This window comes from Aythya ferina (assembly GCF_964211825.1).
Source record: "Aythya ferina genome assembly, chromosome: 2".
Classification (NCBI taxonomy): domain Eukaryota; kingdom Metazoa; phylum Chordata; class Aves; order Anseriformes; family Anatidae; genus Aythya; species Aythya ferina.
Window position 1 is genome coordinate 111,945,762 of NC_140297.1, and position 26,070 is coordinate 111,971,831.

Consider the following 26,070-nt stretch of genomic DNA (forward strand, 5'->3'; position numbering starts at 1 on the left):
CACAGCACTGACTGATCTTCCAGGAGCAGTGACCTGCAGAGGTGCAGAATAAGTCAGATGGTTGCTTTGATTAGTGGGCTGAGTGAACGAGATAGGGGAAGGTACAAACGTGCACCACTGAGGTGTCAAACTCAGCATCTGAGAGGATGAGGATATGAGCTGGGCTTGCACTGTACTATCAGATCCACAAAAATAACATTAAAAAAAAAAGAATCTTGAGTATATGCACGTAGTTTAAAAAGAGCCTGAGGAAGGAGAAATGTTGATTTGTCCAGAGAGCATGGCCAGAAGCAAAACAAGGGATCAGTTTCACAGCGAAGTTTTAATATTTCATCACAGTTTCCAGCGTAGCAGGCTAGACATACTGCTTCACTGAAGTAATGATGATTTCATTTGAGTGAAGTGGCCAGGATACTGATTCTCCTTGCTCTGTAACTGGAGAGCTCTGCGCTACGTAGCAAGGTTGGGGTTGACCAACCATAACCAACTGCAAAGCTGCGTATAGATGGCAAGCACTCAAATCTGTTGTTACTAAGTAATTTGTATGTAGCTTAAGAGTTCTGATGAGATATTTTTATTAAAAGTGTCAAAGCTTTACAATTACTTTTATACTTTGATGCAAATGCCTACTGGGGAGGGGCAGGAAGGGGAAAGATGAAGTCAAAACATGCAGTTAAACGTATCCCTGAAATAGAGCCTAGACACCTGCCCAGTAAATTACATTTTTCCTTCTCCTTTCCATTTGACTAAGCAGGAATCTCTGAAGTAATGACTCTTATGGCAAAATGAGAAATGCTTTAACATGCAGTTCACACTTGTCTGGTCTCTTTACTCAGCTTGAAGAGAGAGATGCGCAAGCTTGCTCAAGAAGAATGTGGTTTTGAAGAGCCCACGGTAGCCATGGCCTTTGTCTACTTCGAGAAGCTCGCTCTCAAGGGGAAGCTGAACAAGCAGAATAGAAAGCTTTGTGCTGGAGCCTGTGTTCTTTTAGCAGCCAAAATTGGCAGTGACCTCAGAAAACACGAAGTCAAACATCTTATAGATGTAGGTATCCCTACGTTTCCAATGCCCCTTCTACATTAAGCACCAGTGTGTGTTATACACAAGCCTGCTTATCAGTGGTCATGCTCTCCTCTAGGTGGCCAGCTCTAAAACTAGCTAAACACATTCCTTTATTTTACATTTGTGTGGAAGCAGGAGAGATCAATGTCACAACAGAGGACTAAGAAACTTGTTTGACGTGATTGAAGACCCTGCTGTCAGATGTTGTGACGTTTGAGATATATCTGACCGCCATTCTGTCAAGACAGGTCAAAAGTTAACCTCCAGGAAATTCATTTTGCTTTTAATTGCATTTTTAAGAGTGTCAGTGAAGACTCTCCTTTGAAAGGTAAAGGTACATACTAACTAGAGGAGGCATGTAATAAACTACCAGGTTGTATTTTTTCATCAAGTGAAGCATTTGGTCAAGAGGATGTGGCTTCCATTAGACACTTCATCCCAACTTGTTTTTTGTAAAGGAAGATATTTGGTCTCTAGCCACTCCATATTAAAGAGTTAAGAGACAGAGGGGCGTGTTATTCCATAGTCCATTTGCAAGAACTGAGATACCAATCTGATTGAATGCTACAGAAAATCAGTGAGGTAGCTGAGTACAACCAACCTCAGTTCAAGAGGCATGGGGCTTGGCTGGGGGCAGAACTGGACTCACACCCTTCTGCCACAGCCAGAGAACTGGTTTGACAGTCAGTTTGTTAGGATGCCCTTCAAATAATGAGATAAAAATAAACCGAGAGGGAGTTGGAAGATCTGGCCTCATGCTACCGTGAAAGCTCGGTCCACCCTTAAGTCACATTGAGCTTTTCATTAGATCCAGTGGGCAGAGATGCAGCAAGCTCAGGAGGTCATAAGAAATTGGGGGGATAAGTGGGTGGTATTGAGAATATCCCTGAACAGCTCGCTGCCTTCTTCTAGCATCCAAATCCAGTGAAAACAGCAGACCAGATGGGAGGTTAAGTCCATTACAGCAGAAAGTCAACTACGAAACCCATCTCGCCTCCCTTGACGATAGTAATTTTTAGTATATACTCTACTTACAGTCGTTGCAGATGACCCCTTTTGCCTCTGGGGTATTACAATCAAATATACGTAACTGTAGCATAAATAATTGCCCTAACAGGGCCTTGTAACACAGCCTGATGCTGCAAAGAAAATCCTCGAATGGGTGAAATGACAAAAACAGCACATCTGGCTGAACTTTGTAAACAGCCTCCCCAGTAAGAAGGGGGTGCATCTGATTCATCCCAGTAGTTCATCACCTGCTGACCAGTAAGGGAAGGGGGAATATGAAGCAACATGACACTGTGTGGTCATGAGCTGCTGCTCAGCACGTTTAGGTCGGTTAAAAGTCTTGCTGAACAGTGTGGTGGTAAGGATCAGCTCTCAGAAGCAGAAGCAGAAATCCTCAACTATCATTTTCAAAATCTAGAGCCTTGCAAGCCCAGCAAGGCAGATGCTCAGCAACAGCAGCACATGCTTATTTCAATGTTTTTAATAATGTCATTTGTAAGCAAGCACTAGGAAGCCAAATCCTCATTCACAAAAGTCTGTTTTTTTTCCTGTTGTTGCAGAAACTGGAAGAGAAGTTTCGGCTGAACAGGCGAGAGCTGATCGCCTTCGAATTCCCAGTGCTGGTGGCCTTGGAGTTTGCTCTCCACCTTCCTGAGCACGAAGTGATGCCACACTACAGACGCTTGATCCAGAGCTCCTAGCACTGGCTGCCCTCCTGGGAAGGGGCTCTGGACTGTTCCCACTCGGCTCTCTTGAGCTGCAGTTACTACTGGAAATGCAAAATCAGACTCCTAACACTTCACTCTCTCCCTTTCCAAACCAGTTTTTCCAGCGACTGATAGGAGACACTGCGTTGACGTAAGACTCTCAGCTTTGACAAATTGACGTGTCGTGACTTTCTCAGAGCAGGTAGAGACTGAGATGTTGGCACACGGTGAACGTGCTGAAACTGGGTGGCAACTGACCCTGCCTGCGGGGACTACAGACATAAAAGTTACCTGTCATCAGTCAGACAGAAATACGAAGGGCGTCCTTCATTACCACCCCTCCCTCAATCACACAAACCCCGAAAGCCCACGTGAGTGCATTCTCATAGCGCTTTTTCTACAGACCTGCTGCAACTTACAAAAGGACTCCCTGACGTTGTGAAAAAGCTTTTCAAAGAGGATATCTTCACTGTGTCAAAAAAAAAAAAAAAAAAAGAAAGAATGTGCCAATCTATTTTTGTATCAGCAATTGAAAGTGCACTTTTTCCTGTGGGGTGTTTGTGTGTGCATCCATGTGTGTGTGCGTGCGTGCCACTGGCCTGATCTCGGTGCAGGTGGTTGGCTCAGCGTGGATCAGTTCCTGATGGCGAAGATCAAGGCGACCTTCCGTGTTTACTTCTTGAAAAACATAACTACTGGAAAAGTGGTAAATGGGATCATTTTTGGACATTTTTGTTTTGTTTTGTTTTTGTCGTTTTAATTCTCTGATCTTTCCAACATTTTACCTTTGAAAGGATGACACTACTATTACGAGAGAAGGATCAGCAGCTGACCATAAGTTTTCAGTCGTGTTTGTGATAAAGACGAAAGCATTAGTATGAGATTTCCATGTCATGTTTTTAAAAAAATATCTTGTGTTAAGCCACATGCATATTTTTAACCTTCGCACTTTTCCCACTGTGGAGATGGTTAGACTTGCACTCTGTAGTGTTGTATTTCTGTGCTCTATGTTAGAGTGCGTAATAAGCACATTTATTGTGCTGTATCTTAAAACAGTGTTTTATTAAAAAAAAAAAAAAAAGTAGGGCTCAGCAGTATAACAGGTGTCTTAAGGCTCCAACAGCAGGGGCATCAGCTGTTCAGGTTTTGGTTTTTAACGAGAATTGATTGTGCAAAACCTAAAAAACCCGTGCCCATTCGAGTTAAAGGTCCAGTTCCTTCAGACATTTCAATACTGGAGTTTTACAGGAAAACTTCTTGCAGCTTCCGTGGCTCCGACGGGACACCCAGAAAGCCAGGGGAGCTTCAGCCGAGCTCCCCGTGCTCGCGCCGCGCTGACGGACACCGTCCTGCCATCGTTGCGCGGCGGGGTTACGCCCGCCTCCAACCTCCTCTCGTGCAGATTCACTCAGTAACAAGCCTTGCCCTCAACATGCCCCGCACGGATCCAGTGAGGTCAGATGCTTACACTGATGGTATTGAAACAAAAAAAAATCTCAAGCAGGAGATTTTTAGCTGAAGCCTTACCTCTCTAAGTCTGGGAGTGCTTGCTCAGAGTACGGAAAGGGCTTGTGAGCAGAGCGTAGAGAAGTGGGACATAGCAGAGGATGTCAACACACTAATGCTTACTTTCTTTCGCTTTTACTTTTAACCGGTTTTATTATTTCCTTCAGTTAGGCCAGGAAACATCCAGTTTCTTTACCAGCTTTGACTCCTTTAAATTCTAGTATGAAAAACGCCTGCGTATGAGTACTCTATAGGATCTGGAAAGGTTGTACGAAACGTGTCAGGACAAACGGGAATTCGCTTGATGCTGTTGCTCTCCCTCCATTTTAAGGGGGAGGGCCACTGGGCTGGCTTACAGTGATTGCCAACACTTGCCTAATTATGATCAGATACATTCCAACAGGATTGGGGGGGTGGGCAAAGAGAGAAGCGTGCACCTCCCGCCCCGCTGCAACTCCCCAGGCCGCTGCAATCCCCGCGTCGCTCCTGCTCCCGGCTGCCCCTCGGCTGATTCAGCCCCGGGCAGTGGTGTAGCAGGCTGGGCTGCAAAGCAAAACCGTCAGCGGCTCTGCTACGAGGCCCTCCCACCCCTGGCTGCATCCCTCCCCACCAAAATCATGTATATACATTCAAGATTTGCTTCTGACGGCAGAGATCTGTTCCTAAGAGCGACCACTCGAAGCTAAGTGGAAGCTTTGCCTTTCTGTAAAGGCTTCCGCGTTTTGCTTTTGAGTCTCGATTTTTTTATTTTTATTTTTTTTTTATGTTGCTTTATAGTATTGCAGGGAAAAAAAAATTGTGATTGCAAGATACAGACTAAAGAATGACAGTCTTACAGTAGTCTTTAGAGACGCTATTGAATCATGCTGTCACCTCTTTTGTCTTCTGTGCTGCTACCCGACCCTGAGCTACAGTTTACATGGATTTCTGGGAGGAAATCTGCTTGCTGGAGACTTTCTGCTTTTTGGTTTCGTCATTTTGGGGGCGGGAAAGGGTTTGGGAGTGCTGTTGAGTTACAGTCTGAATGTGGAATGAACACTTCAGATGGTGATGATGTTGCACTGTTCACTTAGGGAACGTATATAAAGCCATACGATGCTAGATCTCAAAGCACAAAGCTGGGTCAGTACAATTATGGTTAGGACAACGGGCAGCATTTGCCCCCCTTTTCTCCCCAACCCTTGGAAAATTCAGGCTGAAGCGATAGAAGAAATCTGTACTAAACAACAACAACAAAAAAATTGATTGTTTGCCTTTGTCTTACATGGTAATGAGTGTTGATTTACAGATGATTTTAGGTTCAACTTTCAATAGTGTGGGAAATGATCCATTCCATATCACTTGTTCTGTTTGGAAATTATCTACCATACACTCTACCATGCAGAGTTTTTTTTTCCTTTTTCTAAAAAAAAAAATAAAAAATAATAAAAGTTTTAAAAAATTTTGAAAAGAACACTCTTTTCCACCGGTGACAGTAAGTAAAATTATTCAGCTCTCTCGTCTGTATGTGTCAAGTGGTTTTGGTTTTTGTCTTCCTCTGGGACATCAAGGTACCGAGTAATAAGCCAGCGGCACGACTGCCCAAGGGCGCAGGGCATCTCCTGACATTCATCTCCCTGCACGTATCCCACTTCCAGGGTCTCTCCTCCAGCCCCGATCACCTTCTGATGGCCATGTGCAGAAGCACGAGGCACAAGCCGGCCCCCAAGCATGATGTCTCACGAGGTGAAGTCTCATGACCCTTGTTAATGGGAGAAGTTGGGGGTACGCCACTCACGTTTAGCCCAGGTGTTACAACCCACAAACAGGCAGTGGCTTCTTTGGGATAGCCCATAGTGTGCTTAAATGAAGTATCTTTATCTAATTGATTCAGCCACGCAGCACGGAGCCCACGGGCCAGCTTCCCTGGAAGGAGTGAGCAGTTTGCTAGGAGAAGATAACACCTTCCCACAGCACTAGCGGATTTTGGCACCCGGTGCCACGTTAAAAACATAGAAACAACATAAAAAAAAAAAAAATAGTAAAAGTTGTTTAGAGAAGCGAGAGACTGAGCAATCACAGCAGCAACGCCAACAGCACTGCTCGCGACCGAAAGCTGTCCCAGGTTGCGCCTTTGGGGAAGGGGGAGGGAGTGTGGGAGGAGGATCTGGACTGGGTTTGCTCTTCTGGCTGCCATTTTAAACTCTGTAGTACAGGGGAAAGAAGTGAAGGGGAAGGAGAAACTTCAGATGTGTCCTTTCAACGAGGCTTGCACGTAAAGAGGCCTTTCTGAAATCCTGAACCTGGCTCCAGCTGCACGGCGAGTTCCTACAGCCAGAGCAGTGCCTCAGCCTACAGGACTTCTGGTCCTGGTGAGCTCAAAAAGCCTCTCTCCATTGACTACAAACCAAAAAAATGAATAAATAACCTTGTCCAGAACCCAGTGGCAAATGTCAGGACAATATTGAGAGCCACTGGCAGCGAGCAGGGACTGAAGTCTTGGGAAACGGCCTTCAAAGCGAGGCAGGGCAAGGAGGTGCTGTTGACTTGAGTGGCAAAATCTTCCATCCCTTAGAGAGACCTAAATATTGGTGACCATCAGAAGCTAATTCAGCCGTCCTATGAATTCCTCTAGCCTGTCACGCAGCCCTTCCCCCCGTCCTGCCGAGCATTGCCTTAGGGCAGGGAAGGGCCTGGCCCCTGCTAGGCCGCGCAGGCAGCAGCTCCAGGACTTGGCTCCTCATGGTTTGAGGAGCCTTTGGATTCAGTCTAACTTGTGACTAGTTTGTAACTTTTTGAACTCCTGTCAGCATTTCACCTAACTGAGAGTGAAATCTTCCCCCATGGGGACTACGGGCTCAGCAGCTCCTCAGCAGCAGCGGATATTCCCGACAACGTTCAGGTATTTGGTTAGACGAGATGCTAAAAGGAGAGCGGAGACACGAGAAGAAAACAGTCCTCTAAAGCAGCAAGACCATGAAATGTGAGAGGAAGACACCCAAGCGACTCTCTTCCCTCGTGTGGAGAGCTGCCAGTCACAGTAAGCTGTCGCCTTTCCCTTGAAGCCCTCATTGCTGCCAGCTTCTCCATGCCCCTTGCTCTGTGTCTCTCCCTTTCCTTTGACTCTCCTACCTTCCTTGGCACGCTCTCCAGATTGCATCGTGGATAAACTGGCAGCAAACGCCCACCCAGAGGATCAGCAAACAGCACGCAGAGATTATTCAGAGTAAAAAGAAAAGCCTCCGAGCCCAGTGAAGTGTTGCCTTCGCTGTCATCGGTGGGTGCTGCCATCAAGGGAGAAGCTGGGCAAGACAGGCCTTCAGATCCGCTGACATTAGGCTTAAACACGCTCGTTTTTAATTCACCTGCATCCCTGAGACAGCCTTTATACTCCATAACCTACTCGCCCTTCCATCCCACCACACACAGCCAAGAACCACGAGTTTACCTGCTCCCCACTGCTTCCCAGAGGGTTTTCGTTTGGGGTTGACTGGGAGAGAGTGAGGGTGAAGAGGCAGAAGGGGAGAAAACGCAGCCTGGTTTATTTCCAAGTCACTGACAAGTCCCGTGTGATCGCAGAGGGGTTTACCAGGAATGGATCCTGCTTGTTGGTTCAGGAGATTCTCAGCGTTGTCTCGAAGACACAGCTGCTTGGGATGGGGAGAGGAGATAAAGCACCGAGAACAGATGTAGGAAAACTGCAGGGCTGAGTGGGTCTGAAACTCTGCTCGAGGGAGGAAGGAATTGGTCACCAAGTTACAAATCTGCAGAAAACAATGGGAGTCTGTGGTTTCTGTTGATATTTTCTGCTGGCAAACAAAGAAGCCCGACTGTACTTTTAGTTTAAAAAGATTAAAAAAAAAATCAACAGCAACAACAACAAAAACTGTGGTAACACAGTATCTATAAAGTTTTAAGAAGCCAGATAAAAGGCTTTTATTTCTGAACTGCTCTCATCCCACTCAGAATGGGGTGACAAAAATGACTGAGTTGTTGCCATCCAAGCTGGATTACTGCCTCCCTGTCCTGCCCTGCTTCCCCGCGGGGTCTCTGCAGAGCAATGCCTCCAGCTGAAGGGCTGAACCCCAGGCACCTTCCTCACGTCCCCCCGCTTCTGTGGGTGAGAGCACAGCGAGCAAGGCAGTCAGCTCCGCGTGATCGACCTGCCACGAGCAGGCCTTTTCGTTGGGAGAGGTCTGGAGAGAAAGGGTGGAAGGGGCCATCGCCACATTTGTCCACGTGAGCATCCCTAGAGGAAAAGGGAGAACCGAGGCACGTTGAAAACATGCCCACCTAAAGAAAGGAGAACTGAAGCAGTGACTACCCACAGACCATCATCATTCATTTCCTCATAAAAAAGGCAATCTCCTTTCTAAAAGGTACTGAAGCTTGGCTGAACTACGACCGCCAGCAACCCACCTTCTGCTTTCTAGGCCAAAAGGGAGCCGGCGGTACAGACCTCCAGCTCTACGCCCTGACCTCCCATGATGCAGCCCACAAACTAGCTGCTCCGTAGCTCTTTGTAGACCACAAGCATCTTAAAGAATCATCAAAGCACTCATTTCAGATGGACAAAGTCCAGCACATTTCTAAACATCAGTAGTTTTTTTCCAACCTCTTCTGTTTTGAGCAGTTTTCTAGCCAGAACTAGACCAATTCAAGCAAAAGCAAGCCATTTAAATATACATCTTTCAGATGCACATCATTGAAGAGCTACATCCAGAGGGCTTCTGAGAGCTCGATATTTAAGGCCTTCTCCTGGAGCAACATCCTCCCAGCCGTCCTGAAACACCCTTCTCTGGTGAGGAGCACAGACTGGAAGCCAACCAGGAGCTGGTGTATTTCTGTGGGTAAATTTCTGTGGGTATTTCTGTTCCCACAAAGATGAGACCAGGAATGTAAAGTGCTCTTTTTTATTATTTTTTTCCTTTTGGTTCACCTTGTCTTATTTGAATAAACCCACAGATAAGCAGGTAGATGCTGGTGCGGCGCAGGGAGCTGGGGCTGGCTGACTCCTTCGTACGCGGCATCCGGAGCTGCAGTCCCCACCCTCTGCCTGATTTATTTTAAAAGCCTGCTGTGTCCATTAGTGGAAAGTTGGACTCTGTTCAGGCTGCGATGGTGTCCATGGACAGGAAAATGGAAACTTTCAGATTAGAGCTGCAGGAGGCCAGGAAGAAAAATATCTGGTGAATTTAATCGATGGCGGCAACGCGATTATTGTGGATGAATGTTAAAGAAATGGCAGTCGGTGACCCAGAGCAGATCCTTAGCTGGAAAGCTCAAGGAGGGCAGCATGAAAGTCTGCAAGGCCACAAGGATGAGTAGCTGAAATGTTCCTTACCAGTGGGAAGGTCAGGCACTTTGCTGAGCTGATCTTTTGAAGGTGTAGGAGAGGCCAGCTCTCACTGTGCCATGACGTTCGCCAACCATCCAAGTTATTCTCCCTCTCTCCTTAATTTCTTGAAGACCTGAGCCATACCTGATGACACCTGGGCATCCCCACTGCTTTTGTTCTCAGCAGAAGGTGGCAGGAGTCCCAGCAATATCACCCTGTGGTCTCATTGAACTAAGCAGCTGAGCAGAGGGTAGAAGTGGTAGCAGCAACCCGTGCTGAAGACCTTGCAGACACTGGGGGAGCCCATCGAGGCACCTGGATGCCCTGGAAACCCCGGGGCTGCATCCAGAAAATCAGCAAATGGACTTCTCAAAGTGCAAATGATCTCAGATCCTACCAAGGGGATCTTTAAGGGGGAAAAAAGGTGAATAAACAGCTGGCAAAGAAGGCAGAATTCCTGTTCTTAAAGCGACTGATTGACTTTGTATTATCCTCATATATTTCTTTTTCCAGTTAACTGGGTAGCAATGAGCCAGAAAATTAAAAAATATTTATTTTTAGTGTAACTGTGACTATATTGATTTACATAAGGCTACCATAGGAAATAGGAAGAGAGGAACCCAGTATGAAGGAAAGGGAAAAGGGAAAAACACCCCAAACTCCAAAACTTGAGAGAATGTTACCACTGAAATCCCATGCATGCCATGGGCTCGCTCTGCTGTTTGTCTTTAAACCATCGCATGGAAAATGACGTCGGAGTCCTATAGCAGGGGCGTGCTTTTGGAGTGGTCAGAAAGATTTCGGAGTACTTTGGACCCTCCTATTGAGGTGAGACAGCCACACTGCCAGCTCACGAAAGAAATCATCATGAAGAGATTTCGCGAAGTCTCTCGTGGAAGGAGACCAACAGAAAAGACATCATTGGCTCTTTGAGAGTGCGTTTCCTTCTCTTTTTTTCCCCTAAAAGCCATAAACCTTTACAGTCTTTACCTTTGGATGAAAGGGCTACGGGGAAGGGCAGCTGGTGCCGTCCATTCCCTGGCATTGCTTGGAGCCTGACAGCTGCAGGAGGTGAAGGGTGTATCGTGACCGACTGGGAAGCAGACTCAACGTGCATCATTTTCGGAGGCGCCGTGGTTTATTAACTCGCAGTGGTTTATTGAATCACGTCGTGACAGGCTGGCGTTTCCTCTCGTTGAGGGAAGTCGCGGCATTTCCCCAGAAGTCGCGCTTACGGCCCCAGATGCTGGGAGCCAGAGGTTACACAGCAACACCCCCGCTGCTGTCCCCTGCGTTCGCTCCTCTACAGTCAACTTTACATGATTTCAAGGAGGACTCTGAGCCAGAAACGGTGCCCTTGTGTCACATTTCCATAAACAAGAAAGATAAAAAAAAAAACACACAAGAGAGACTTTGAACCAGAAATGGTGCCCCCGTGCCCCGTTTTCGTAAACGAGAAAAATAAAAAACACACGAGAGATTTGGAAGGGAAGGGGCAGTAACTTTCTAGCTTTTCCACCCATTTCTGTATCGGGAGGGTAAGGGCTCCCCCGTCACCGTTTCCAGTGGCACTGCCCCGCAGCGCAGCGCCCGCCCTGCTGAAGCAGACCACTTCTCTCTGCAGGTCTGAGAACCGCAGAGGGTTTGGTTTCTGGGTTTGTTTGTTTGCTTTAAGCTGACAGAAAACAATACAGACCAGGTTTTTTCCATCTGAGAGGCTGCAGCAAGCCACTCGCCCATAGGACGTGCCTGTTCGCAGCACTGCAACACGGCTGTGCCACGCGGGCTTGCCTTGTGTAAGGCGCTCGAGATTTATTTCCTTTGGTTACAGCCCGTCAGGTCTTGAGGCTACGGCCATCGGTGTCAATCCCCACGCGGTCTGTTCTTCATCATCATCAGCAACCAGCCCACGGAGCGCCCGTGCTGAAGACAGGGCGTAGAGACGAGTGCAAGAAGGGAAGAAAAGTTGTCGTGATGGCATTTGTAGCTTCGGTGTCTGTCCAGCATCTGAAGCCTCTGAACAAAAATGGAGACACTAAATGAAAAAAAAAAAACAGTAAGGAAGGAAACACCACCCCAACAACCAAGAAACCCATCCTTTTCACCAGTATTCTCCCCAAACAGCCACTTTTCTAGCAGAGAACAAAGCTTACACAAGGCCAAAGCACAGCCCTCAAAGGGTTACGCTCCTCACACGAGGCAATTGCCATGGAAATAGTTACACAACCCTCGTGGGCTGCTTTAATCGCTTTCTGGGACTAAACAGCCATCTATTTGTAATGAGCCCTAATCAAAAAAGAAAGAAATAAGCAACGCATTTTCAGGAGAAAATCTCTTCCCGTTTTATCTCCCGGCACAAAACTATTTCGACCTGTGCTTTTACCAGCCTGCCCCTGGCACAGGATTAAGGTTTCGGGCAGGTCTAACTTTCCTGCAATATTTACTACCTGCACCCGTTTCTAAACACGAACCGTGTCCATATCACACTTCTTGAATCTTTCAGCTCTTGTTCGGGGATGGGAAACAAGAACACAAACGCGCATGTGCTCATCCAACAGCTCTGATACAGTTCTGTCTGTGGTGCTGGACTTCAAGAGCCTCTCTACGCCGCCCCAGCAGATCGTACGAGCCCTGCCACGAGCCAACTAAGCAAGATAAGATCAAGAAGGTACCGCATGATCCAGCACTATCCCTGACAGAGTGGTTTGATCCGAAGCAGCAGACGTGAAGGCAGCGCGATGAGGTCTCCTTCTTCAAAGCTCATTATAGCAACCCCCAGGTGTTTTTTTAGCCTCGCGATCTCTCTCCTCCCGAGGCAGGGCTGAATTAAGGGCCAGGCCGTGGTTTCCTCAGGCAATTACCACGCTGCTCTGTGTCACACACGCTCCTTGTGTCTGCTCTCACCTGGGAGATGCTGCTGGGAGGGCCCCTCTTCCAAGACCAGCAGCAGGGGGTCTTCGACCCCCCACAGGGGTCATCCCCCTCTGAAGCAGGTCGGGCAAACGGGTGTTCTGGGGTTTGGTGTGCTGCTAGGAGTAGGACAAATGAAAGCATGGGAAAAAAAAAATAATCCAGACTGCAACCTACCCGTGAAAATTATGCAAGAAGAGCGGTACACGGAGAGCTTTTCCCACAGCAGAGGTTCCAGCTCCAATTGCAAAACGGAGGCCAACACCTGGGGCTCCTTCCTGAGGCACCGCTGTTCTCCTCTCTGCGAAGGCACCCCGTTCCTTCCACTGACCATGAAGGAAATTTTTGTCAACTTGGATTAAGGGACTGCAGTTTAGATATGTAATGCCACGTGGGACGAGTCCGTCTCCTCGTTGAAGATCTGTTATCAAGCTCCTTTTACCGTGTAGACCTTCCTCACAATATTGCCAAGCCAACATTTAACACCGCTTTCACATAAATTGCTTTCCCAGGCGCTAATATATCAAGGCTGATTTCTAACATCCATTAAGCAACCAGAAATTAAATTTAAGAACTCTTGAGATAAATTGCCTTAGACTCTTTATGACATCCATTCAAGTTTTATAATCTTTTGTTGCCTCTTGCGACAATTCAAGAGACAAACCACTGCTGGGAACAGGACAATTCCCTCCACCCCTTCCAGATGACACAAATTCACAGGCTTCAAGAGGAATCTTGGGGAACGGGAGGCGGAAAAAACACACAAACAGCAAGCACTACAGACGTTGAGATTTATTGCTGATTTCCCCATTTGGCAAAGCTGTCAACCCACCGCAGTTCCATGAGGGAATTCTCTCCAGAAGCCCCGTGGCCTCGGTCACTGTGCCAGCTCAGACGACGTGACTACAGACCTGTGCTCAGTGGCTTGCTGCTCTCAGAACAGTTGGGAACAACGTCCATCCTGCCTGACACTGAAAGCAAGGCAGGATTTGGGCTCTGACGGTGTTTGGTATAACCTACTGTCAGCTTTCAACAACAACAACAAAAAAACAACTGGGAGCATCCAGTGGGGAATGCTGCTTTTCCTGAGTTCAGTTCCCCGTGCAAAAAGCTGCTACTGAGAGGTTTTTGCACAAGGCCAATGGCATGAGACAGCACAGTTTTTCCTTTACCACATCAATCAGAAATCTTGTGCTTTGAGGCAGAGGCTCCTAATCATCCTACCAGCTATGCTGCCCTCTTACCGGCACTATTAATAGCAAAGTTTTTCCTTCTTAATAATAAAAAAAATAAAAATAAAAAGCCTTTTTCCCTGTGTTTGGTTGCACTTCTTCATTCTTGCTGCTGCATTTTATTCGTGATAGGCTCTCCAGGCTGCAAGTCAGCTCTTTTCCAGCTGGCGAGGTCTGGTTCCGCTTTACGTGCCTGTCCTTTCAGTGTACACAAGCAAGGCTTCTCCAACCCCACTGATCACAAGGCTGTAAACAAAGCAAACCACAAATTCAGCATCAGGCAAGTCCCTTTACTTTGGTACAAGGCCAAGCACCCCACGACATTCAGAGAACGGTATTAATTTGCCTAAATGCATTTCAACCTAGAGACAGTATCCCAGGTGATTTTTTCTTCATTTGTCTTGATAAGAGACTGAAAAAATAAATGTCTTGTGTTACAGATCTCACCAGAAATTACCCTTTCTGTACGTTAGGGCTGATGGTAATGACATGAAAAGACACAAGGCTACACAGAGAAGACTGCAGGTAGTTAGGAGAGTAACTACATGCCCACATGCCAGCAAGAAAAGCAAAGGAAGGCAGAAGGAGACGTAAAGCCTGGGTTTTGTGAGCTGAGCAGATCTGGAAAAAGCATTTTGCTCCGGGGAGTTGCCACTGGCCTGGCAAGGCTGATAGAAATCCTTGTGTTTGCTGCTCTTTGCGAGGAAGCTGGTGGAGGAGAAGTGCCCTGGCTGAAGCAGCACGCGTGCCCAGGCACTTCCTTCCCCTGCTGCTCGCAGCACAGCGGTGGCTCTGACGCTTCTTGCCAAAACTCAGGCATGAAGCAGGATGAATGTCATAAATCCAAATGAGGATGGATGCTTTTTACAAGCACAACCAGCCACTGAAATAATCTATCAACCCAACTGCATTTGTGCAGTAGTTAAAATCTCCCAAACCTTTCCTGCTATCACATCCGAGAGGAATACGCCAGGACACGGACTCTTCTCCACTTTTGTACCAGCGCAAAGCTAAGCACATTGACCTTTCATCTTAGCCTCATGGCTTAGTTAGATTATGAAACAGAAAAGCTCCTTCATGAACTTCATAAACAAAACAAACTTTTATGAAGTTCATTTGTAAGAGTGTTTTTTTTTTTTTTCCCTCATCTAAAAAAAATGCATGTGAAGCTGAAGGCTCTGGTCTTTAATAGCATTACATTCGCTTATATGATTAGTTCTGGTGAGCTGCTTTAAAAATCGCATAACTCCCCTTGTTCCTGGGAGGAACAACCATTGTACAGCCGTGACACAACGCCTCCCAGTTACACGGTAGGAGGTGGGTGCTGACAGCCTGCTGTGGAGACAGACACTGGCCTCCCCAGTGGGACTGCCAGCAAGGGGCTGCGAGGGCTGCAGGCTTGTCAAAATGATCAAAAACACACTGGTCTGTGTGCCTGAAATCCTGAAATCACCAACCACCTGAGCACTTCTCTTCGGAGAGGGTTAACTCCGCGTCTCACCTAGATTTCAGCACCAGTTCTTAACACATCTCTGCATTAATGCCTCTGGAAGCTAAGGTTGGACAATGGATTCTTTTTTATCCCAATGCATGTAGGAAAAACTAAAACCAAGAGTCCTAGAAATGACTTTTTTTTTTTCCTTTTTACGTGTTCTCTACAACATTTTTGACAAAGACTTTAAAAAAAAATAATCTATCACTGCTGTAGCACTCTACAAATTAGATTGGCAATCCTACACCAAAGATTAAACTGTACAACGCTATCCTGTAAAAATGCATCTGCATTTAAGTTGTTTATAATATCTTATGTCCCCCATCAGTGGAGAAGAAGAATCCCTTTCTGCAGGACTGGAAGTTTCAGGTATGCACCAGCCCGTGCAATCCATGCTTAACTGGATTACTAGGCCAATAGAAACAATCATTATAACTTCGGGATGAGGCAGATCTACAACCCATGGCTGGATGCCAACCCTTTATTTACCTTCGGTTTACCATCTGGCAAATCCTTTGGCTTCTGTTTACTGTGGGAGTGACAGCTAACTGCACTTGCCCATCACTCAGGAATTAACATATGATATCGTCCATGACAAAACTGGAGCAATGCTAAAAACCTCCGTGATTAATGATCTCATGAGTGCTGTGCAGCTGCTATCGTCTAAGAATATTTCCAGAGCTTAGCCAAGGCACTACGGAGGCACAAACAGTAATGGAACTTGAAAATAAATAAAGATACTTCTTAATTGTAGCCATGAAAGCGTAACACTGGCCTAAGGGCAGCAAAGCAAAGTTTCTTGTAATGATACAGATACGTTCATTATTTATGTTACTTTCAGGACCTAAAAACCTCAGGTTAGGTGATTCGTAGTGCGTGGCCAAATGTTACAAAATCCAGATACAGATTTGGAAAAAAAAAAAAAGTTTATTAGTAGTAGTTTATTTTTCTATTTATGCATTCACAGGACACACAGCACCAGGGGCTGTTCAGAAACCTGAATGCACTCTATCGGCTAAAAAGCCTGTTACCAAACCATGACTCCCACGCTTCACGTCCAGTTCTGATTTATAGCATGACTTTGAGGAGGTCATTTATTTGCCTGTTGGATCCATTTATCGAGCTGTAAAACACGCTGAGTGAATTGTGGAGGTGCTTAACGTCCGAAATGTCCATGTTCTCCCACAGAAGGAGAAGAAACGCTCTTCTATTCGTCTTGCTGTACCGAATCCACCACACCTGGTTCTCCTTATGTGCACAATCCTACTAGCACTAATAGAGTTTGCCATTTGAAAAGCATTTCCACATGCAACACCGTGTGGGAATTCATTTCTACTGTTAAGAAAATTGTTCAGATGGGTACTTACCAAGAAATTGTTGGCACGTTAGCAGTCATGACGAAGAAGAGTGGTGATAAGCTAGCAGTGATAACCTGTAAAATCGAGAGGAGAAAAAAAAAAACAACAACAACTTAGTGACCTTGTGATAGCACAAATGAAAACTGAAACGCTTTTGCTGAAATTAAATTTCCATATATGCAGACACTTTTTTTTTTTTTTTTTTTTTTTTTTACTTTGCTTTTATACCTATTAGAGTCCAAAAATAGACAGTCAATGACAGGAAAAATGCAACGGGACTATTCCAAGCAGCCGAACATTGCTGAAGGTGGAATTCCTCTCCAGAGGCACCTCCTTTCTCCTCTGCCCTGCGTGAGGCAGGCCAGAAGACGACCCGACGTGTGGGGACATGAGAGTTGTGCAACCAGCTCGGAGCAAGAACACGAGGTATCCCTGGGAAGCACGTTTCAAACTCAGGTTAAACAGGGCTTTGAGCAACCTAATTGAGTGAAAGGAGTCCTCCCCGTGGCAGGGGCGTTGGTCTAGGTGACCTTTAAAGGCCTCTTCCAACCCCATTTCTGATGAGAATGAGAGCCTCAAATGTGTTGTGGGTGTAGAAAAGATGGAAAAAGGAAAAAAAAAAAAAAAAAAGGGATTGGGGTAAATAAAAACAATGTAACTTCAACGTGTTTCTACCTCAAGTATTTTCTTACACCAAGGTGTCCTGGGCAGAGAAAATGGGGACAAACGACTTTATATTTTTGTAGCACTGATCCCAGAAGCAGCCAACTCCTGAGGTAGGATGGTTTGCAGCAGATCCCTGTCTCAGCAGCTACGGAGCTACCACATCTGCAGCCTGCTCTCGGGGCTGGACATTTTGTTGCCAGATGGATAATGTAAAATGGAAAGAGTTCAGAGAACAGTGACAGAGTCATTAGATGGAGGAATTGATTTGCAGTCAACAGTTCGGATAAGCAATGCCTGTGGGAAAGGAAGCCTTGGTAGTGATTTACAAATACTTGGGAAACTCAAGCGCCGAGGAATGAAGGGAACTATTTAGGATAATACGAAGTTGCCCAAGGAAAATGATGAAATTAAGAAACCAAACATTTAAATAATTATCAGCTAAGATTTCCTCACAGTTGTTTGTCTAGCGGACTCCCAGGGGATGCAGCAGAAACCTCACTCCTTCATCTCCTAAAGACTTGTTGTAACATTAATACGTGTCCGGCAGGGAAGTAAATGCTTCTTCGTAGTAAGCTCTGTGCAATGGAGCTTGAGCCAAGGATTTGTTAGCCAACACACATCACACTCACCACGGCTGTGCTGTCCAAGACAGGTTTGTGAACCCGCAGGTCACAAGCAGCAGCAGGAGAGAGGCTGGTGCATCGCTTCCCCAGCCCCAGCCTAATAGTTGGAGGGGGAAGAGGGCGATAATGTAACGCCACAGAAAAGCAGTAAGTGAGAAGGGACAGAAGTTAAAGCTGTGTCACCCACTCCGTTGTAGAGTCGTGTTTATCAGAAACTTGAGAGGAGGCCAGGAGCAGAGAAACAGGCATTGAGGAACCCAGTGAGCACAGGCCTTATCGAAAACAATACCCCATTGTACTGCGATCATCCCAAAACCCTGCAAAAATACTACTGCGGGCTGTAGCCTTTTGGACTTGCTGCCGAACAGCCCTGTATTTCTGAAAAATTATGTAAGGGTGCCTCAGTGCCAAAGAGAAACAAGATGTGGGCTGGAATAGCACATGAAATAAGCATGGGCAAGAAAAAAAAAAAGAAAAAAAAAGCAGCAAAACAAAAGGAAAACACGCTGCTAAAAATGTCCACCTTTGATTGTTTGTGTAACGTGGAAAGGAGAAGCTAACCCTATCATTTGTTCCAGGGGAAGGCTCTGACATCTAGACATAAAGTTCAGAAGGTTATTTTCCTTTTACTGCATTTCAGCATTTCCTGAAGTGTTTTGAGTGCACGTGTACTTAGTTAAAAAAAGAAAATACACCTACGTTGATGTCCTGAATGTCCTTTAGAATAAAAATCAGGCGAAGTGTGGTAATGTCTTTCTTCACTTGAAAGGTCACGGTTGTCCTCCTAGGCACTGAGATGCCTTAGGAAAAGGAATGAGCTTGCAAGACAAAGGAAACCAAGTAAAGGGCAAATTAAATTAGCAATTTCCAAATCTATCTGCTGAATCCTTAAAAGTAGGAGATGGAAAGGAAAATTTTCATTAGGCATAGCCAGCCTGCTTATAGCAAAGGTCTCCAAGATCCTGACATACAGTCCGAATTCCACCTAATGATACGGACACTAATTGTCCCAAATGATACAGACCAGATGGTTCAACCCAAATGATTTTAGACACAGGAATAGTTCCATGAACTCCGGCTACCTACGTGCTCGTAGAAACTGTGACCATGCAAAAGCCATTTTAAAAGCATTTTTACTGCAAACATTTGTACAAAATTCTGACACAGCTTTCGGCGATTAGGAAAAAAAAAATCTGAGTGCAGCATCATCTAACAAAACATTTCCATGTGAGCTGGAGTTGTTCTCAAGAAATCATTTCAAAACCTTCCTTGCTCAAAAAGAAAACAAAAAAGGAAAAAGAAAAAAAAAAAAAGGGGGGGGGGGTTGCTTCTTAAAATAAACCTTATTAAATTTACCACGTCACTCTGCTGATCCGTGGAAACAACATGCATTTGAAGGGAACATTCGATTAACACCTATTTACCTTCATCTCAATTATTTCTGTAGTTCCAACCGCTGATTCATTTACAAGTAATTTTGGAAGTAAACAAAAATTTGGGTATGGCAGAGTGCGGTTGCTGTCTCCATCAGAAACAGTTCCAGTTCTTCACAAAATCTGTCAGCCCTGAAGGCAGTAACTGCAGCCTTGCGAAGGACACGAGAGGCAACAAGACCAAAGCAGCATCAAAGTGCTCGGTACCAGAGTAAGGTGCATCAAGCCCAAATACCCTAATACGTGGAAGAACTTGGTGCACAGCAGGAGCACATCCAACATGCAAAAGTCAACCTGCATTTGTGAATCTGCTGAAGTGTTTCGTGAACGCACGGAAACGCTGTTACCACAAACTCAAAGCTCCCAAAGAGCTTTGATGGGCTGCGACACAACTCCTGATGTGAAAGACCCCCTCCTTTCTCCTAATCACTTTACGGTCAGATGACAACACGTGTTCAGAAGAGAAAGCAAAATTTGTTTACTAAAAGTTGTTTGAAAAACTTAGGGAAAAAAATCATTTAGAAATCATTTATTTTTAGGAAAAAAAAAAAAAAGAAAACAGTTTTTATAGGTGACAACACAATACATAGGCTGTATAATTCTTTGCTGTGGAACCTTAAGAACAGCAAGATTACAGCTGGTCCTGCTTCCCAATTATACCTACTTCTTGACCATAAGGAAATTCTGCTAAGTCTGACACGTGGCGTAAAGACAGGAGATGACAATGGCATCCTAAAGGTGCCTGGCTCTTGACGAAGCAGACACCTGGATCCTGGGAGATGCAGAAATGTGGGACTACACGTCCTTTGCTGCCTCTCATCCTCCACCGAGCAGCTGTGATTGTCTCACAGACTGCACGGCGTCAATCCTTGGACAGGTCAGCCCAGCCAGCACTGGCTAGACAAACGTGTCATTCCTGAGCGAGCAATCATTGATCCCTTCCCTCCCTGACCTCACAAGTACCTTAGCGAAAGATTTTCGAGCTGCAAAAGCTGGCTCTGGGTTTGGAGTATCTAACATTTCTGAGGTGTTCAGGAACACGTTGTTTATGTAGCCGAGAACGCAGACGAGGCCATTTTCGGAATTTAAGCTCTGATTTAATCTTCCTATCTGGAACTGAAAGACACGGGGGATTTGGTCCAGACACAAACGCGATTTGTTAATAGTACAACTGTATCTGTACATACCATATAAAAAGTGTGTTTCCTCTGATTCACTGCTAAACGGCGAAGTTAAATGTCATACGGTGCTTGCTGCAAGCAAACGCAGAACACTTTATAAAAGTTTTCCTGACTTTGTGTACACACAGCCAATCCTCCTAACCTCGCTTCTCCAAACTGCCAGAACCTCTGTCCTTACAAAAACGCGTATTTTCTTCCAAAGACAGTGTTTGGAAATGGCTCATCAAGTTCACTCACTGTTCAAAATAAATCTTCCGATTTATCATCAGGTCATCTTCTCAAAACAGCAGGAAAAGGCTTCTGATGTACGTAACCTTTGTTTTCATTCTGCTAGTGGAATTAAAGCAATGCCGAGCTTTTTATAGACATAATATTTGTTTTGCCCCTCTTCTGCATGTTTTAACCAGCTGCTAAGATAATTGTCAAAAATCGCCAGGGAAATGGATCACTATTAGTGCTGCTGAAAGCAGCTACATCAAGATAATACATTAACATGAAAAAGGCAAAAATTACAGCGGGCAAGAAGCTGTAACAACACATTCTTGTCTTTCTCGAGGGACAGCCACTGAAATAATTTATCAAATGTTATTGTTACATCTCTTTTGTATACGCATCTACTTGGCAGTAAGCGTATGTACCTATGCACACACATGAAATGCTCTGCGAGGTAGGGAGATCTAGCAAAAAATATCCTCAGAACAGGAAAAAAGGAACAGTTAATCTTATTAGTTATCGCCTATATTCAATAATTCACGTGTCCTGAGCTATTATTAACACCATTCCTCCTTGTTTACACACGTTTTTCATTTCAGCTGGAGTAGAAGCCACTTCTATCTAGCTCTCCTCTACCTTGCTACATTCATATTTAAGGCAACTAAACACGGCCAGATTAGCCAGAAGTTTTTGAGTCACAGATACCTGGCAGCTGCAGAAGCAGACGTGGTCCAGTGTGTTCTGAAAAGCCCTTCTGAAATAACCCAAACCTATTCTGAGGGTCTGTTGTTACCAATGACAAGGAAAGATGCAATATGCTGCTTAACCCAACAGCTCCAGGTGATAACACAGCCCCTTTGAAGGAGCAGTGCTCACAGTTTCACAGACAAGGAACAATTTTAAGCAGCTTTCTGCAAGGAAAAATAATGAATCTGGCCTCAAAGCACCAAAATACTGTCCCTTCCAAAAGGAAATGGCAATGCCATAATCCTGCCTGAAGAGCTGAGCAGCCCAAACAAGGAAAAAAATCACTCAAAGTGAAATACATTGGAAAAGGGGGAAAAACAAAGCAGGTTTTGCTGTTGGTTCTGCTCATTAGTTTAAAGCTAACTTGAGCATGCCTGCTGCGTTACCCTCAGTCTGACCGAAGTGCAGACGTACCCTAAGGGCTTTTGTTCCCTGATGGACTTCACAGGAGGCTGACACAGCCACCTTTCCAGCACACACCACAGCGTGAATTCAGCAGGCATTGCAGTGAATTTGAACGTCACAGCATCCAGAGGTGAAATTTGCTCATGGAAGGTGGATTCTGCTCAGCCCTCCTGAAGCTGTGTCAGGAGGAGAAGCAAGAAAACCCTTCAACCCTTCCTGACACACACCCTGAGCAGGTTGTTGGAGGACGGTCTGGTGATGCTGGCACCACGGTGACATCAATTTCACGATCCACAAAGCGTGGATCTGGCCACGCAGCAGTCTTACCAGCTGCAGCAGATTTCTTTGAGATCCTTTGCTTCATGTCTGCCTAAATGCCTGCGCAGATGTCCACCTTCCCTGAAGTACGTGTTCCTCGAAGGGGATTTGGTCACTCTGCTCTGCTCTTCCTCTGTGCTGTACTTCTGTTTTTTTGAGTGTTATTGAAATAATAATGGCAAAATCAATTTTGAACACAGTTCAAGAGAGCATGGTTAGCTCCCATTACTGTGACTCAAATGCAGCCAGTGCTTAAACACGCCCTGGCATTCACACACTTAATGGGAAAGATAAAATTCAGTTCTGGTGTAATTAATCTACTTGACTTTCATAGTGATTAACTTCTCACCAGCTTAAAGCCACCTACATGTTGCATTCAAAACATGAAACATACTAAAAACAGGGGGAGAGTAGATTAAATAACAAAATCAGAAGCCTGCCATCTAAAATGTTTCCAGAACAGAAGCAGTATAAATGTTCTGTCTAGCAGAATCATCAGATATTTTTATTTTATTTTTATTTTTTTTTTAACCAACAGCCAAAGGAGCAGTCTCTGTCTCACAGAGGAGTATCTTTACATATTAGCTTTCCAACTGCTTTGAGAAAACAGATTTCTTAATTACATCCAGTATGATTTTAGAGGGCAGAGAAACCTCTGCATCTCCACCCCTGTATGTATGCAGTTCCAGTACTTAGGGAAGTAGGTACACAGCCTCTGCTTTCTATCACATTTAAGAAGATTTTTCTCAGTGCCATTTTTTGTTTGTACTTTTTGTGTCTGGGTTGTGATGATCAAGACAGCCAAGACCCTGATCCTACATGTGCAAAATCTGCAGCAATAGGTGGATCTATCAGGTCCCTTAAAGTCATTCAGCATCCTGTCCTCTCATATTAATACATTGTCCAGGACTAATATAAAATCTTTTCAGATTAATATGACACATTATTTTTAACCCAGAACACCACATGCATCATATTTTAACCCAGAACATCAACTGCAAAATGGTTGTCTAACTTCATTTTTTTTTTTTTATTCCTTATGAGACGAAGGTGGCCAAGCCATTGTTCCTGCACTGTATGCATCTCATTAGCAGTTTGGCTGTGGGAGAAAATGAGCCATGGGGGGATGCTGAAGCTGTCATTACCAGGCCATCCTGGAAGCCAGCTGTATGCCCACCCCCATCCTACAACGCAGACAGGGCTCAGAAAAGCCTCCATCTGCATCTTGCCTCTAAATCACTTCTAAACATCCCTCTCTGCCATCGCTTTAGGGGTATGTGGCACCTGTCCTGCTGCTCTCAGCCACACAAACCCATACGTACTGCATATAGCATGGAAACGTACCGACCTGCATCACTGATGAGAGATGACCGGACAATTACAAGTACATCCAAACTCGTTTTGAATGCCTAAAAGGTGTAAAAGGTATCCCGAGACTTTATAAAAGCATCTCTGTCGAATATTAGATTTGGTTGATGATTGTGGTAGCTGTTTCTTTTTGGACATCGAGTAGCTACTCCAGCCTATCTTCGTCACTCAAACACAAACATCAGATTTCTGTCACTATAAAGAGAAATCAAAACCAAGAAGCACATGCCTTCTGCTACTGGATGCAATGACACAAACTTACATTTCCCCTTCCCGTGACTAATAAGGTAGCTGGTGACATGCCATCAACTTCCAGCCTATGAAGTGTAGAATGGTTATGGTACAGCACTCAATTTTTACTTAAAAATTTCTCTTAAATGTGACCGCTGAAAACGTAATCCAGATACTGATCTCTCTCTCTAAGTATTCACCTGTATTGAGGAGAAAAAGGGGAAATGACGCACAATTCATGTAATTCAGCTGTAAAAGCTTCATGCATTGAAATGCTGAACTGTCCTTTTCCTCTCTTATTTCAGCCTGTTTTCAGCAAGTCTCTTTTCCTTACCTTCTGTCCCACTACGGCAATGGCCTTAAACTGCTCCTGCCACTTCATCTCTCCCTTGAAACCTCTGAGCTCAGAAGCTGGCAGGACAAGGTTTCATAATCATCTTGTTCTTATTATCTGAATTATTAAATATTTGTGTAATGGAGCAAGCATTTATCAACAGCAACGACAGCAGCAGCGAAGTGTTCTACCTATTAAGATCCCAAACACCAGCTGGAGTGAACCAGCGAACCAAGGGTTTGTTTCAGCAAGCCCTGGTTGATGTCAGAGGCATCAGGAGGATTTTATAATCCTTCCCTAATGCAGCAAGTCTGCAGCTGATATGCACATCAGAGGAAAGGAGGGATCTGCACATCGACCTTAGCTTATAGAAGGCTTGCACCCCTTGGCACACCGTTTATTTCACTTATTATTTCACTTCTGTACTGCAAAGATTTGCATACAATGTTCTCTTATGCTGAAAAAACACCAGGGACCACGCCACTGAAACCATCTGAGCATATCTAAACCTGTAAAAAAACAAATTGTGTTTTTTTTTTTTTTTTTTTTTTTCTTGAACTGTATTGGTTAGTAATATGGCACAACTTGCTAAAGAAACATTTCTATTGCCTGATTTGAGAAGTATTGCTTTTCATTTCTGGGGAAATGCCAGCTCTTCCAACGCTCTGCCACTGTAAAATACTGCAATAAAATGCACTCGGACTTGCATCAAGCTCAGCAATAGCCTTTTGGCGTTCCAAGTTCCTCTTTACCTCATCTAACCCTTACGAGATTACGAAATAGAGACAGAGGAGGCCGATAACCCAGGCAAGAAGACCCTCTTTTTCACTGTCAGACTAAAGCAGCAAATCTAACAGGCAAGCTGACAGTTTGCTGTCTATATCTGGCACAAAAGGAGTTGGCTGCTCGTGAAGAACTGAGCTCAGCATCTGCCTGTGTCTGTCTTCCTCCCAAACGCTGGGATCCAGCGGGTGGGCCAGCAGCCAGATCTGGCAGGATCTTTTACCGTAACAGCCCACCTTGCAGTATCAGGATCTTGGAGGGAAGGTGGGAGACGAGGCAATTCCTGAGCCATCACCTCCTGCAGCAGTGGCTCAGCCGGCATCCAGAAGGAAAAAAAAAATAGTTGGTTTTAGTGATTAAGTTTCTTAGCAGCTTGGATCCATGAAAAAGAGGAATATTGCTTTTTCCATTCTTATATAATCCAAAGAAACACCTGAAGTGTTTATGATCCCCGTCAGTATTATCAGATGTGAAACAATTTTCTGTCGTGACTAACTCAGAGCTCTGTAGGGATATCACTAGTATCAAAAATAGCATAGGAAACTTTTTTTTTTAATCTGTTAGCAAAAATAGCAAGTTTCCATCAACCTCTCTCCCCCACAACACGCACAGTTTTGGGATTTCTGTGCATGTACGAAGTCCACTTCCTATTGTATTTCCCATCTCACGACTCCTTTGGGAAAACCTAATTTATAAGCAAACAATTCCCAGACTAGATAACTAAATCTTCCTGCTGACCCCCTTCTGTACAACCCAACAACAGTCACAGTCTCTGCCTTCCCATTTTCTGGTGTGTTTATGCTGTTTTAGCAATGATGTAATGGAAAGAAATCAACATGCTATTATTATTGTTATGCTAAGGATTGCAAAGAATTGGGTTATTCTTCACGGTTTTAATTTTCCATTCAAAAACAAAAGCCTTTCCAAGGCTTTCTAACCATTCACTGTTACAAAAGGTCAAAATATTCCATCAGAAACCTTAAAAAAAAAGCAATACTTGGAAAAATGTTTTTAAATGTGCTCGTAGCTGACCCATTTTGAGTAATGCCTTTTATGAACAGTGTCACAAGGTTGTGCACTTGGTCCTGTGGGTGTCAGCAGCATGTGAGTGTCCCACGTGTGAGAAGAGAGCGACCGAAGTGCCTACAGTCTGTGGGCTCCCATTCACTTCGAACA

The 26,070-nt window shown here is 44.9% G+C and overlaps 2 protein-coding genes across 7 annotated transcripts in view; one reads left to right on the forward strand and one right to left on the reverse strand.

The window, feature by feature from the left end:
- The window catches only part of CABLES1 (Cdk5 and Abl enzyme substrate 1), a 56,034-nt gene extending 50,249 nt beyond the window's left edge, over positions 1-5,785 (forward strand). For all 3 annotated transcript variants that reach the window (XM_084507392.1, XM_084507391.1, XM_084507390.1), the window contains 2 exons: positions 837-1,044; positions 2,631-5,785. In XM_084507392.1, the coding sequence (XP_084363518.1) occupies positions 837-1,044; positions 2,631-2,771 (349 nt within the window). In that variant the 3' untranslated portion in view covers positions 2,772-5,785. The remainder of the gene's footprint in view (positions 1-836; positions 1,045-2,630) is intronic.
- Positions 5,786-13,287: 7,502 nt separating this feature from the next.
- The window catches only part of TMEM241 (transmembrane protein 241), a 47,063-nt gene continuing 34,280 nt past the window's right edge, over positions 13,288-26,070 (reverse strand). For all 4 annotated transcript variants that reach the window (XM_084507397.1, XM_084507395.1, XM_084507396.1 and 1 more), the window contains 2 exons: positions 16,602-16,666; positions 13,288-13,988 (listed from right to left, as the gene is read on the reverse strand). In XM_084507397.1, coding sequence (XP_084363523.1) covers positions 13,928-13,988; positions 16,602-16,666 — 126 coding nt within the window. In that variant the 3' untranslated portion in view covers positions 13,288-13,927. The remainder of the gene's footprint in view (positions 13,989-16,601; positions 16,667-26,070) is intronic.